Genomic DNA, 14,331 nt, shown 5'->3' on the forward strand with positions numbered 1-14,331 from the left:
CTCCACCAAATTCATTAAAGGTGGTTTAGCACTGAAAACAGAGTCATGAGCGCTGCTTATTAAAAATGTATAAGTGCTCTTACTCTTGCTGCCAGTTAAGGCTCAGTGCCGCATTATGAGGGAGCCCAGGAGCCACGTGGTTTGCCGCCCTCACGGCCCTACCTCCAGTGAAGAACAGGGGCCGTTTGTAATCCAGCGGAATCCTCAGATTCTAGACACTGTGCTCAGGCCAGGTGATGCTTCTTAACATTCTTGTTACGGGACCTCCTCTTCCAAGAGGCTGCGTCCCAAAGCACCGCCAATATTCTGAAGAGCGTGTTCCTCCAGAGCAGAGCCGAACACTCACAATGCCATCTTCCTCCGCATCCAAGCCACGCTGCCCAGAAACTTTAATTTTCAATAAAGAAATGGTTTGGTAGCCGCGCTATAAGTAAGAAGTGCGGCCGCCAAAATGCTACATGACAGTGAGCTGCACGTAACAAAACTAGCATACACAACACACGCAGGTATTGGTCAATGCATGAAAAGTATCCTGGAGCCAAGACATCTTGCAATGTTCAGTACATTTCCCCATCCCACTCAAGGCCTACGGCAACGCCACTTTCAGAGTGGAATGTCTTCTAGGATATTTTAAGATGGCTCAGGAAAACATCCGGCACTTTTGGATACACAGGCATGTTGTGGACAAACTGTTTGCCGGAAAGGAAGGTCTGCCTCCTTTGCGTCATAGGGCGGCAGGACGAAGAGCCTTTGGGGGGTTTGCATTTTACAATGCTAGTGAAGAAAAAAAGGAAAGGGAACGGGGTCTACGGATGTGAGCTGTAGCATGGAGAACATGGACAACGGAAGGGGGCGGGAGGATGGAGAACACGGACAACGGGAGGGGGTGGGAACAAAAGGAACGCGGACAACGGGAGAGGGTGGAAGGATGGAGAACATGGACAACGGGAGAGGGGCGGTAACAAAGTAAAACACAACAGGTATCTAAAAAAATAGTACACATGCTGTGTAACAACTAAATAAAGGGGCCAGTAAAGGGGCCAGTAGACATGGAAGGATACTAATGATGACATGGCCATACTAAGGAGGGACAAACACGCCTAATAAGGACGCAGACGCCAGCATTTACGAAGGGCAAAGTCAATCAAAAATGTGGACTGGGCTTCTCCTCCGTACTCTACCTACAACAGATCGCCAGAGCAGTGCTTGCGTGCTGGCTCAGGCTCGACCTAAAAAGACAACAAGCAAGTCCCTTTTTGCTTTATAAATAAAAATTGTTTTAAACAAATAGAATAACTGGTTATGGAGTAACTGACTGAAAAGGTCCATTAAAGCATGTCTGTCGCAGGAGGATTGACAACAAGAGAATGAGATGTTAATTTTCTTTTTCTTAAGGGGTTTTAAATCTGTCCAGCAGTAGTATTGTTCTGTTTTTCATTTAGGCTTTTCTCTGCGGGACTTGTTCTTCTTGCGCAAATGGAGAAACTGGTGTCAGATGACAATAACACTCACTCACTTTGCCAAGTGACTGAACTGCACTATAGACATTTACAAAATAGGCTATAACAATATGATGGACTGGCAGAAAAGAAGGACCACACTAATCTGTTCCTTTATATTTTTATTAATACATTGTTCTACTTTTTTTCAATCCCCACCCGCTTTCTTAATGTTTTGAATATCTTTACCAGCCTATGGTTGAGATGAACCCGCAAAGACAGATAGGGGTGTAGGTCTAATACATGCACAGCCTGTGCACGGCTATGTTTTGGAAACATGATTTCTTCTTATGGTTGAGGATAAGGGGTGGCTCATCGACCTGTGCCAAAGTTTTGCAGTTGGTCAAACCCAGCTAAGCTATCTCTGCCATGAATACAACTCTTGTTCTACAATTTGCCTGAGCATTTCCTTCCCCGGATCCTCACAAGCATTGAATTGAACATAGCAGCCCATTCTGCTGCCCACAGCCATGAGTGCTGATTTTGTTTTTGTGGCTATGAACTTTCATTGATTTGGAAAAAAGATTATACTGAAATATTTGGCATTTTAAATACATTCATTGGTTGTTCATTTATTAAATTAAATGTCCCACCACAAAATGTAGTTAAGAAAAACATCACGGCCAATCAATAATGTCTCAATACTACTGGTAGTGCCATTCAGCAGCTCCTTTCCCTGTACAACTTGGATTATGTATGGATGAAAATGTTTGCTTTTTAATGTTAGACATCATCTCCATATCTCTTCTCAGAATCTGTTTGGTCTCTGTCTTGACACATTGTGAGTGCAGTGCTGAGCATAGATGGCCGGTTGGTTTAAAAATCACTGCAGATGGCACAACCTGTAAATGTGAAGTCATTACAGCGTGGTTCTCACTTCACTGGATGGTGCACTGCATTACTTAAAAGTGTAATATCCTACACAAGGTGCTGCTAAGATAACTTCTGGCAGCCATTTTGGAGTGGAGCACTTGGTTATTAAAGTTATCAATACTCTTTAAGCAATATTGATATGTTCAAAGCAAACATTTCATATGTATTTAAGTCACTTTATCGATTGATAGTTGTTGCTCACATGGATTTCTGTCAAGCAGTTCTTTTATGTAGGTTTATAAATATTCAACACGACGGCTGTATGTAAGAGCACCCACCAAAGATATTTGCTTAAGCTATCTTTTATTTTCCTGCGTATCTGAACCAGTATTGAAGATGTCTGTGGTGGCAGAAGTCTTGGTTATTTCACAGTCAGAGGTCTGTAGTACAAGTGACACTGAATATGAATTTGGAGAATTTGAGAAATGCAATTCCTTGGGTCCAACCAAATGTGTCATCCTCCGCAGCGGCTTGTATTCTTTATCTGCTTCCCTCTGTCAAATCATTAGGGCAGTGGCAGAAAGCCGAGCCCGTCCTCCTTTAGCTTTTCTTGCAGCCAAGGGAGCACTTTGAATAGATTAATGTGAAAGTCCCTTGATTCAGGCTTTGTAAATTGTTGCCTTTTGTTATTTAAGCATAGGTTTGTCACACCCCAGCTGATTACTCCAACCTAAAAGAAAAAAATATGTATTCAGTTTTGTTACTCTAAAAGTAAGCATGTTATTATAGCCCTGCAGTAAATCTTCCAACAGCACATGAGTTAGAGCAAGCAGTGAAATTCAAGGGAGAAATACAAGAGATATATTAGAGGGCGTTCAAAAGCTCAAAAACGTAGTGATGTGTGATGTTGCAAAAGACATTCTTTGGGAAAATGGGGTTCCCCAATCTGTAGGAGTAATTTCCAAGAAAAAAATAAGGCTGACCATTTGTTCAACGAAAATAAGTGGCAGCTGTGTCCAAATGTTGCTCAAAATGTTTTTGGCACTTGGAAGACAGCAAGGTGTGAGCATTTATAAACAAAGGAGAGACATCCTTTCTTTAGAGTAGAATGTTTTAATTTATATTGGGGCAAAAGGTGTAACCTCGGATATTAGGTAGACTTTTTAATTTTGCCTTTAGATTTTACTGAGGAGAACTGAGAAGGTTTGCACACTTTCTCTATTGCAAAGGCCCCATACAGATTTGCCCGTGCATTTGCCTAGCTTGCCTAAGCACTTTGAGGACTTCTTTGGGCATATGATTAGTTTTTCTTCATCTTTGTTTGGCTATGGCTTTTAGATAATTTTCCTACTCTTAATTGGTTTCCACCAAAACCAGAGAAAACATAGAGTAGGCCCAATTCTGAGTGTGTAGAAGAAATGCGTTACTTACCTGTAACAGCAGTTATCCAGTATTGGTGTCTTTCATAGATTCACATGCCTGAATCATCCCCCGTCGTCGAGACGGGAGCCTCCGGTAAATAAAAAAGCAATGTCCATAGACATGCATAGAGAGAAAGGGTCCAAGGGTCTCCCCTTAGTAGCCTTTCCTTGTCCTTATGTAAAAAGGACCAAACTGCCATAGTCAGCCAATCAGCTCCGACCTCCCTCTAGAACCTTCCTGGGAGGAGCCTCAGTCCCTCAGATTTTCGTACGCACCCAGCTAGGTTTGGCGTAATATAGTTCCGAGAGGGAAGTGAGTCCTTCCAGGGGAGGCGGGAGGGTTGCATGTGAATCTATGAAAGACACCAATACTGGATAACTGCTGTTACAGGTAAGTAACGCATTTCTTATCCAGTATTAGGGGTGTCTTTCATAGATTCACATGCCTGAATCAGAGTAGCTAGCAATCATAGTAGCACATTTGTAAAACAAAGATGCTCTGCCGTCATAGTAGATAATGCATATAGTATCATACAATAAAGAGACAGCTTAGACATAATATCATCAGAGCAATAATGTGCATACCTGGAAGGCAGGATGTAGGAAGGCTCACCTTACTGAAAGAGATGGCGAAGCACCGCCTGGCCTACTGCCGCATCCTTCTGAAGTTCGATATCCAGGCAGTAGTGTCTGGAGAAAGTATGCGGTGACTTCCAGGTCGCCGCCCTGCAGATGTCCAGGATCGGCACTCCAGCAAACAGTGCTGCCGACGTAGACATCGCTCTGGTCGAGTGAGCCAGAACCCGGTCATTCAAAGGCCGGCCGGCCTTTTCGTGGCAGAACGAAATCGCCGAGGAGATCCATCTGGAGATGCTTTGCTTCGTGAGGGGTAGGCCCCTTCGTGGTCTGCTGTATGCCACGAACAGCTGTGAGGATTTTCTGAGATCCTTAGTCTTGTCCAGGTAGAACTTCAGGCACCTCATAGAGTCCAAAGAATGCAGCGACCTTTCCGCTGCTGTGGAAGGGTTGGCAAAGAATGACCTAAGGACCAATGGTTCGTTGAGATGGAAGTCCGAAGGTACTTTTGGAATGAACTTAGGGTTTGGTCGAAGTATCACCCTATCATGTCTGAATTGCAGATATGGTTCCTGAATGGACAAGGCTTGCAGCTCGCTAACCCTTCTGGCCGAAGTTAGAGCGAGCAAGAGCGCTGTTTTCCATGAGAGGTGTTGAAGAGATGCCCTGTGAATGGGCTCAAACGGGTGACGCATGAGCTGGTTGAGTACCAGGTTAAGCTGCCATGTGGGAGGTACTTTCCGAGGCCTCGGGAAGGATCTGTATAGCCCTTTGAGGAATTGCTTGACCAGTCGACTAGACCACAGAGAAGGTCCTGTGACCGTTCTGGTGAACCTCGAGATTGCTGCCAGGTGAACTTTGATGGACGCATGCGCCAGTCCCGACTGGGCCAAATGCAGGAGGTATGGTAATATCTGTTCAGGTGTGATGGCGAGGGGCCGTAGGCCCTGGTCTGAACACCATATGCAGAACCTCTTCCATTTGAGACAGTAGGTCTTGTTCGTACTGTCTGCCCTTGCTTTGGCTATTACATCCCTGCAGTCCTGTGGGATATTCAGGCCACCGAACTCTCTGTGCTCAGGAGCCAGGCTGATAATTTGAGCGATTGGAGGTTCGGGTGCTGCACTTGCCCGTTGGACATCGTCAGAAGGGCCGGGTGTTGGTTCAGGCGAATCGGTGATCTGATGGAGAGTCGAAGCAGATCCGAGAACCAGTGTTGCCTCGGCCAGGACGGGGCAATCAGGATCAGGGTGCATGGTTCCGCCTTCATCTTCCTGAGGAGCCGTGGAATCATCGGGAATGGAGGAAAGGCGTATGCAAAGACGCTGTACCATCCGATGGAAAACGCATTTCCTAGTGATCCTGGTTGGGGATGCCAACTTGCGTAGCTCGGGCATTTGGCGTTCCTCTTGGTGGCAAAGAGGTCGATGTTTGGTACTCCCCAAAGAGAAAAGATGTGAGTGAGGGCGCTGTCCGATAGTTCCCACTCGTGGGAGAGGGACTTTTGCCTGCTCAGGGCGTCCGCGATGGTATTGTCCTTTCCTGGGACGTATTCCGCTTTGAGTTGGATTTCGTGTAGCACCAGCCAGTTCCAGATCGTCTGCGATTCGCGTGAGAGCGAGAGCGAACGTGTTCCCCCTTGTTTGTTTAGATAGTGCATCGTCGTGGTGTTGTCTGTCCTGACGAGCACTGGGGATTTCTGGATGCGGGGTAAGAAGGCTTGAAGAGCCAGATACACTGCTCTTAGCTCCAAGAGGTTTATATGGAGCGATTGCTCTTGAGAGTCCCATTTGCCGCTGATCTGTAGGTCCTGGAGCACCGCGCCCCATCCCTCTAGGGAGGCGTCCGTTGTTATCACCAGCGGTGATGCTGGGAGGAGAAACGGTAAGCCCACTGTTAGATTTTGGCGACGTGTCCACCATTGTAGAGCTTTGGAAATTTTCGGTGTGATCCGAAGGATGTCCTCGAAGGAGCCAGTGCTTTGGGTCCATTGGCTCGCGAGCGCCTCCTGCAAGGGTCGCATTCTGAGCCTGCAGTGCGGGATGAGGAGTATGCAGGAAGACATCATCCCCAGGAGGGAGGTGTAAGTCCGAACTTTCAGGTGCCCTGTCTTCGCCACAGCCGTGGCCAGAGATAAAATCTTGTCTGCCCTCTCTTTTGAGGGGAAGGCTTTCGTGCACACTGTGTCCAACATGGCCCCTAGGAAGGTAATCTTTGTTGCGGGGACCATGCATGATTTTTTGAGATTGAGCGTCAATCCCAGATTTTGAAAGAGATTGGTGCAGGCGTTGGAGGACGTGATTGCGTTCCCAGGTGAGGGTGCTTTCACCAGCCAGTCGTCTAGGTAGGGGAAGACCTGGTGGCCCAGTTGACGCAGGAAGGCTGCCACTGGCGCAAGGCATTTCGTGAAAATGCGCGGTGCGGACTTGAGGCCGAACGGCAGGACTTTGAACTGATAGTGACGGCCCGCCACCTCGAATCTTAAGAATTTCCGGTGATTTTTGAGGATGGGGATGTGGTAGTATGCATCCTGGAGATCCAGTGACACCATGAAATCTCCTTTCTCTAGAATGCCCAGGATTTCTTGAATCGTCACCATCCTGAACGATTGGCTCCGCAGGAAGGTGTTGAGTCCTCGGAGATCCAGGATGGGTCTCCACTTGTTTTCTTTTTGTTGTACAAGAAAGAAGTGGGAGTAAAATCCTTTCCCCTTTGAGGATGTCGGAACCCTTTCGATTGCTCCTTTTTGTAGCATTGTCGAAAGTTCCTTCAGAAGCAGGCGTGGATGTTTGTGTGTCCGTCTGCGTGGAGGGGTATTGGGAGGGATGGAGGTGAATTCGAGAGAGTGGCCGAATCGAATAATTTGAAGAACCCACCGGTCCGTGGTGATGTACTGCCAATTGTGGAGGAAATGGGTCAGCTTTCCTCCAATTTGAAAGGATGGATATGGTGTTTGGACTGGCTGGAGTAGTCGGTCACTGGCGGCCGCCAGCGCCCCTCTTGGTATTTTTACCTCTGTAGGTTGATCTTCCGAATGAAGATTGACGGCCTTGCTGTTGTTTGTTTTGGTACTGGCCTTTGTGATTGTATGAGAACGAGGACGAGGACCTGTTTTGATATGAGCCTCGATAGGAGGACTGACCTCTGGGCCTGTTGCCTCGAAAGGACTGGTTTCTAGACTGCAGAGAGCCCAGTGCCCTTGCCGTGTCTGTGTCCTTCTTAATGGCCTGTAGAGCCTCGTCGACCTTTTCTCCAAACAGGTGCTGGCCGTCGAAGGGCATGTCCAGAACCTTTGCTTGGACTTCTTGGCGGAATGAAGTCGCTCTTAGCCATCCCTGGCGTCTCAGTACAGCAGCTCCCGCAAGTTGACGGAAGCCTGTCATGGCTGCGTCAATAGCACAGTCTATGAGTTCCGCTGCAGAAGATTGACCTTCCGCGAGGAGCGCTTTCACCTCACCCTGGACTTCATCAGGCAGTTCCTTCATGTAAGGGGCAATGTCCTCCCACAGCTGGCGATTGTAACGCCCCAGCAAGGCAATGGAGTTGGCCACCTTGATGGACATGGCCGATGTGGATGTGAAACGTTTACCAATCGTGTCAAGTTTTCTGCCCTCTTTGTCTGGGGGAGCGGACAGTGGTGAGGAAGGGTTGCGGGAGTGTTTCTGGGCCGCCTGCGTCACTACCGAGTCCGGTTTGGGGTGACCATTAAGGCAAGCCGCCGCAGTGAGTGGTGCTCTGTATTTCTTATCTAGGCGTGGGACCACCGCCGGCACAGAAGCAGGAGTTAGCATTAACTTCTTTCCTTGTTCCCACAAAAAGTCTATGATCGGAACAGCTTTTGCAGATTTCTGAGTCTGTTCCTTAAAGTCGTGCAGGAAACAGTCAGTTTCCGTGGATTCCACCACCATGTGGAATCTCTTCGCCGCTCTCTCCACCAGCTTGTGGAAGCCAGCAATGTCCACCGGGGGGAGTCCGCTTGGCGTGGTTGTGGTGAAGCTGGGGATGATGCTATATATTCATCCTCTTCATCCTGGTCCGAGTGGTCCGAGTGAACCTCCTGGACCTCTCCCTCCTCCAGTTCCTCCTCTTCCTCCTCATCGTCCGAAGAAACCACCACTTGAGGCTGGACGTCGTGGTGGGTTTGATGGTGAAGGTGAGTGCGTTCCGGTGCAGACACCTGTACTTGAGCTGGAGGTGTCTGATCCCCCTTGTCCCCTGGTGCGGGACTCTTAGGCGCTTGACCGCCTCTGTTAGCCTCCGGAAAGCGTTGCTTGTAGTCTTGCACAAGAAGTCGTAAGTCATCAACCAGGGTCGCTGGTAAGCATATCATGGGGGTGACTTCAGTGCGGACACTGGCGTGGACGGAGTGTTCCTGGTAGGTGAATTCCTCCTGTTCCTCATCAGTGCTTTGGCATTTTATGTGAAGTTCTGAGACTGAAGTAGCGGGTTCCAGATGGTCATCCTCTTCGGATTCCTCGCTTTGGAAAATTTCTTGAGGTGGTTGCTTGTCCACCTTGCTTGGAGACGTCGTTTCCGGGGTAATTAGTGGTTTGCTTGGTTTGCCAGACTGTATGGTAGAGCTGGTCGTCGTCGAGGGGATCGTCGACGGTGGTAGCATCATGGACGGTGCCTCCACCAGTTTCGATTTTTTCCATGGTTCATTCGACGACGAGTCGTCCGTCGACGGTGTCGTCGTCGAGTCCGTCAACAGAGCCTTTGGTGTCGTCGTCGACGGGGTCTTCGTCGACGGGGTCTTCGTCGACGGGGTCTTCGTCGACGGGGTCGTCGACGACGAGTCTCTCGTCGACGGGGTCGTCGACGAGGTCTTCGTCGACGGTGGGGTGGACGAAGGGATCCTGGTCGTCGACGACTGCGAAGTCGTCGTCTTCAACGACGGTGCCTTCGTAGACGATGGCCTCGTCGACGAGACTCTCGTCGACACTCTCGTCGTCGCCGGTTTTGACGACGATGGGCTCGTCGCTAGTGACGGCGTCGTCGACGGTGTGGTCTTCGTTGTCGACATGGTCTTTGTCGTCCGATGTCAGGGGAATAATTGAAGAAACAGGTCTACCTGAAGATGAGGAGGACGTAGTCATCGTCGTCGATGCTGAGGGCGACGATGCTGATGTGGTAGACACTGTGGTTCTGACTGAAGTAGTCCTCTGGCTTGGTCTGGAGGACGGAGCAGGCATTTTAAAGGTTTTATCCTCCTTAGCAGATACTGAAGATGACGCAGATCTCGCCTCTGAAGACTTTTTGTGGGTCTTCGTAGGAGGAGTGTCTGAGGGGCCCGGGGAAGCTTCCCTTGGCCTCTTGTTTGAGACAGCAGAGGTCCTGGAAACGCTGCTCACAGAGGAGTCCAGATTATCTCTGTTCTTAAGCCTGTCCAACCAAATCAGAAGGCGACCTTCCCTGTCTCTCACTGTCTTTTTTGGAAAAGACAGACAGATTGCGCATTTCTCCGAATTATGGTCCGGGTAAAGGCAATACAAGCACAGGTCGTGCCTATCATCCACATGTATTCTTTTCTTGCTGCAGGAAGAGCAGGCCCTGAACAGGGCTTTCTTCCCCGAGTCAGACATGGGAAAAGCAGTAGAAACACACACTTACTTCAGGGATAGTGTGTTGAAGAAGTCCTTGAAGAGTTTTGAGGTTTCAGAGAACACTTTCAAAGAAAGTTTGGTGAAATTAGAGTAATCCTGAGGAGAGCTCAGGCAGGAGACTCCCTAGCACAACGTGCGGTAGAAAATCTGAGGGACTGAGGCTCCTCCCAGGAAGGTTCTAGAGGGAGGTCGGAGCTGATTGGCTGACTATGGCAGTTTGGTCCTTTTTACATAAGGACAAGGAAAGGCTACTAAGGGGAGACCCTTGGACCCTTTCTCTCTATGCATGTCTATGGACATTGCTTTTTTATTTACCGGAGGCTCCCGTCTCGACGACGGGGGATGATTCAGGCATGTGAATCTATGAAAGACACCCCTAATACTGGATAATAGTGTTTTTTTTAATGCATTCTCTTGTGGACATGCCTACATGTAGACATGACAGCAGGAGACATGGCTGAAAGCCTACAATGACTTCCAAATTCATGACTTTAGGGTGGGCAAATGTTCATCACTGTATGTCACATAGGTTGGTCTCTTGATGGGGCATTCATTTGTTTCATTGGCCCATCAAGTGCAAAAATATATTAGTGTTAGTTCAGCGATGGAATGGCTATATTCAGTTGTTCTGCCAAATATAAATTTAGCTCGCCATTGCCCTCCGCTCGATAGGTCACAGTTGTTTCTTTATTGGTCTGTATTACAATGCTTTATGCTGCTTTTACTCAATCCAATATGAGTCTGAGGGTCAAGACGCTTTAGCTCCAACCAGCCCAGACACACAGCAAAAAGAAAACCTGAATGTGAGCACCTCTTTAGAGTGTCCACCGCATATTGCAAACGTGACTACTCAGCCTGGAGATCACTATATTTATTATATCCCTTAAGGCACACAAAAGCCACCAAAAGATGTCAGCGTACAGTAGATAGCAGAAAATGTAGCAGGTATTTATGGTGGGTACAGTATACCAGGTAAACTTGGGGATCTGCACTATGTTCTGAGGATTCATAACAATCGGCTGGATTTGAACCTTTTAAAAGGATAGTATTTATTAGATGCACTACACTGGAAGAAACATCATGTTATGTTATGTTTAGGTCTCTTTTATAGCGCACGGCTACCCCAGGGGATGTCCCGGCGCTTTGGTAAAGAGAACTGTAGAAGAGAACACAACACAGCAGCTCGCAGAGGCCCAACAAAAGATCATACTGAGTAGAGCCAGGTTTTCAGCTCCTTTCTGAAAGCAAGAAGACTATTTGACTTTCTTAAGGAGACAGGTAGCTCATTCCAGCTGCGCGAGGCCAGGTATCGGAAGGAACGCCCCCCGATCCGAGCAAGTTTGACCGGCGGAACGACGGCTTTGGCCAACGAGGCCGACCGAAGCGTCCTCCTCTTTGGGACATAGAAAGCCAAGCGCTTCTCCATATACTTTGGGCCAATTGAATGGAGGGCCTTAAAAGCCAAGGTCAACACCTTAAAGGTGATTGTTTAAGCAATAGGCAGCCAATGCAAGCTCTTTAGTAGTTCCGAGGCTTTTGCCCTGCGTGGGAGACCAAAAATAGCTCTTGCAGCCGAGTTCTGCACAATTTGCAAACGGGCCAGCAGGTATTTAGGCAGTCCGATATACAGGGAATTCGCGTAATCCAGTCGAGAGCCATTTAGAGACTGCACTATGATTTTTTTGTGCTGCAGAGACAGCAAAGGAAGAAACTTGCGAAGCATTTTCAAAATGCCAAAGCATTTCCCGGACAGACCGAGGTTCTGGGGTCCGAAAGAGAGCCTGTCATCACATTGCACACCAAGGTTTTTGGCCTTTACAGAGGCCACATCAGGCGGAAACATGTCCTGGGGCCACCAGGTCTTCCAACTGGGATCCGGCGGACAGCCGAAAAAGAGCAGCTTCGACTTATCGGAGTTGCACTTCAGACTGTACCGCCGGAACCAGTCGAAGACTGCACCCAGGCATTCCCTGATCAGACCACCATCAAAAGCCTCTCCCTTTTTAAATGTAAAAAGGAGCTGGGTGTCATCAGCATAGGATATGATCCGGGCACCAAAGGACTCCACTACCGCCGCCAGAGGGGCCATATAGATATTAAAAAGGGTGGGGCTCAGGATAGAACCCTGAGGGAACCCCACCTCTAGCGGCGGCATTTCCGCGGAGAAGGGAGGTGCCCAGACCACTTGTCGCCGGCCGGTCAGAAAGGATTTAAACCAATTCCACACCGTCCCCCGAAAACCGATCTCCCAGAGTCTAGAAAGGAGACCGGCATGGGGGACGGTGTCAAACGCCGCCGACAAGTCCAGCATAACCAGGATAGCCTTCCCCCCCAGATCAAGCGTCTCTCTGATGGCATCGGTGATCTCGAGCAAAGCTGTCTCTGTGCTATAATTAGCACGGAAGCCCGATTGGGAATCATGTAAGATGTTATTGCTCTCTATATAGTTGGAAATAGAAAACTGTACATGTTTCTCGATCACCTTTGCCAGAGCAGGGAGAAGAGAGATCGGCCTGTAGTTAGCGTGGACAAGAGGATCCAAAGTGGGCTTTTTGAGTAGTGGCAGGATCAGAGCATGTTTCCAGGCCGATGGAACCTCGCCCGTGGTCAAGGAGAGATTGAGCAGCGGATTAAGCACGCTGTTAATTGCAGGGGCTATTTTTCCTAGACATTTCGCAGGGCAAGGATCCAGCGGCGAGCCAGATTGCAGCCGGGAGAGAAGATCAAGGGAGGAAGTTACGGATAGGGGAGGGAAATCCGAAAGGACTGTACTCCTCTCATCAAATGACGAGGGGAGGGTGGCCCGTTGACTAGCGGCTGAACCAATACCGGCGCCTGGGAAAGTGTCCTGAATGGACTTGATTTTATTTATGAAAAAGTCCCCCAGCTGTCTAATCCAGACCTCGGAGTGAGAATGGGCGGGCGAGCTCGAAGGAGGGGAGATGAACTCCTTTACAATCCTAAAAATTTCTGTACTCCTATTTTCCGCCTCGTCAATTCTGCGCTCCAGGTAAACTTTTTTACCCTCGGAGATATGCTTATGGTAGCTCCTAATTATTTCCCGATACTTAGATTTATCAACCGGGTCATACTTGCGCCGCCACATTCTCTCTGCTTTCTTACAGTCCTGATGCATTTTTCCCAGAGAAGGAGTAAACCACGGGGCCGAGACATGACTGGCCACCGATTTAGCTGGTTTCCCCGGGGCAAGCTCATCAAATCTAGCTGCCAGCCACTTCTGGACAGAATCTAGATTTTCCTCCAGACTGCCCGAGAGTTGACAGGGATGGCAGCGCAAAGCATCGGACAACATTTCCACTGTAACATGATGGAATGGCCGCCTCGTCTGAGTCACCTCCTTCAATGCTCTAAAACCAGTCATGGCGGAGGAAAGAATCTAAAAAATCAATTAAAAAATGGTCAGTCCAAGGCACAGGACGCGGCAAGGACACTTCGATCATCTTGGTCGAGAAAATCTGGTCAATAGTATGGCCTTTGATATGCGTGGGGCTAGTGATATAAGAAATCAGCCCCAACGGAGCCACAGTGTCCTGCAATTTAATAGTGTCAGGATCCGCTACATTATCCATATGGATATTCAGGTCCCCCAACAGGATGCAGTACTCCGATCTAAGGCAAGGCACTGATAGTGCCGCCTGCAGATCATCAAAAAAAGAGCCCAAGGGCACAGGAGCTCTGTAGACAAGGATCCCAGTGCACGTTTGACGTCACCTTGCCAGTGGCCCCAAACTGCCTCTACTAAGACAAGCAGACATACCCATCAGTTCTTGCATTCGGTTCAGTACATTTGTAATTTTCTGGGTGTAAGTCTTAGAAGGGCATCACTCAGTAGTTCTATTAGATGTATGTATTGGGTAAGGTTTGGCAAGTGGGGTATCATTTTAGGTAAGAAGGCTTCAAAGTAAGCCCTCTGAATGATTACGCTGTTCCTGTAAGATATTTTGTTTTAGTTTTGCTTAATGTTTCCTTATATCTCTGTCTCCTCCCCGTGCAGATCCTTGATGCCTCTCCAGCTAGTACGTTTAGCCCATGAGAAAGCTACATTTGGGAGTTTTGGAGAATAGCTTTGTTAGGAATGCGGGCTTATTTGAAGATGCACCATCCTACTGTAGGAGACAATGTAGCTATATCGGAACTGGTGAAATGTAGTGGAAGTGCTGAGACACTGATATCAGTCAGGTCAACATGGTATACAGACATTAACTGTGCCATCCAACTCTTGAAAAGGCCCATCAGAGAACCCTTAACAGCTGTCTCTTTTGGACAAGATTGCAGTTTTCTACTAATGCACAGCTTGGCTTCAGGGTATCAGGAAGTTGTGTCTCAGAAACCAGATAGTGAACATTTTCATTGTCTTTAATAAATAGCCCCAGTAGTAGATATTATAACTGCAGATTT

The 14,331-nt window shown here is 48.2% G+C and overlaps 1 protein-coding gene across 1 annotated transcript in view; it reads right to left on the minus strand.

Annotated features, from left to right (window-relative positions):
* Positions 1–1,606: 1,606 nt before the first annotated feature.
* LOC147717789 (complement factor B-like) overlaps positions 1,607–14,331 on the minus strand; it is a 321,681-nt gene continuing 308,956 nt past the window's right edge. Inside the window, exon 18 of the mRNA XM_086924574.1 lies at positions 1,607–3,042. Coding sequence (XP_086780700.1) covers positions 2,878–3,042 — 165 coding nt within the window. The 3' untranslated portion in view covers positions 1,607–2,877. The remainder of the gene's footprint in view (positions 3,043–14,331) is intronic.

The sequence above is a fragment of the Lissotriton vulgaris genome, chromosome 5 (genome assembly GCF_964263255.1).
Source record: "Lissotriton vulgaris chromosome 5, aLisVul1.2, whole genome shotgun sequence".
NCBI lineage: Eukaryota > Metazoa > Chordata > Amphibia > Caudata > Salamandridae > Lissotriton > Lissotriton vulgaris.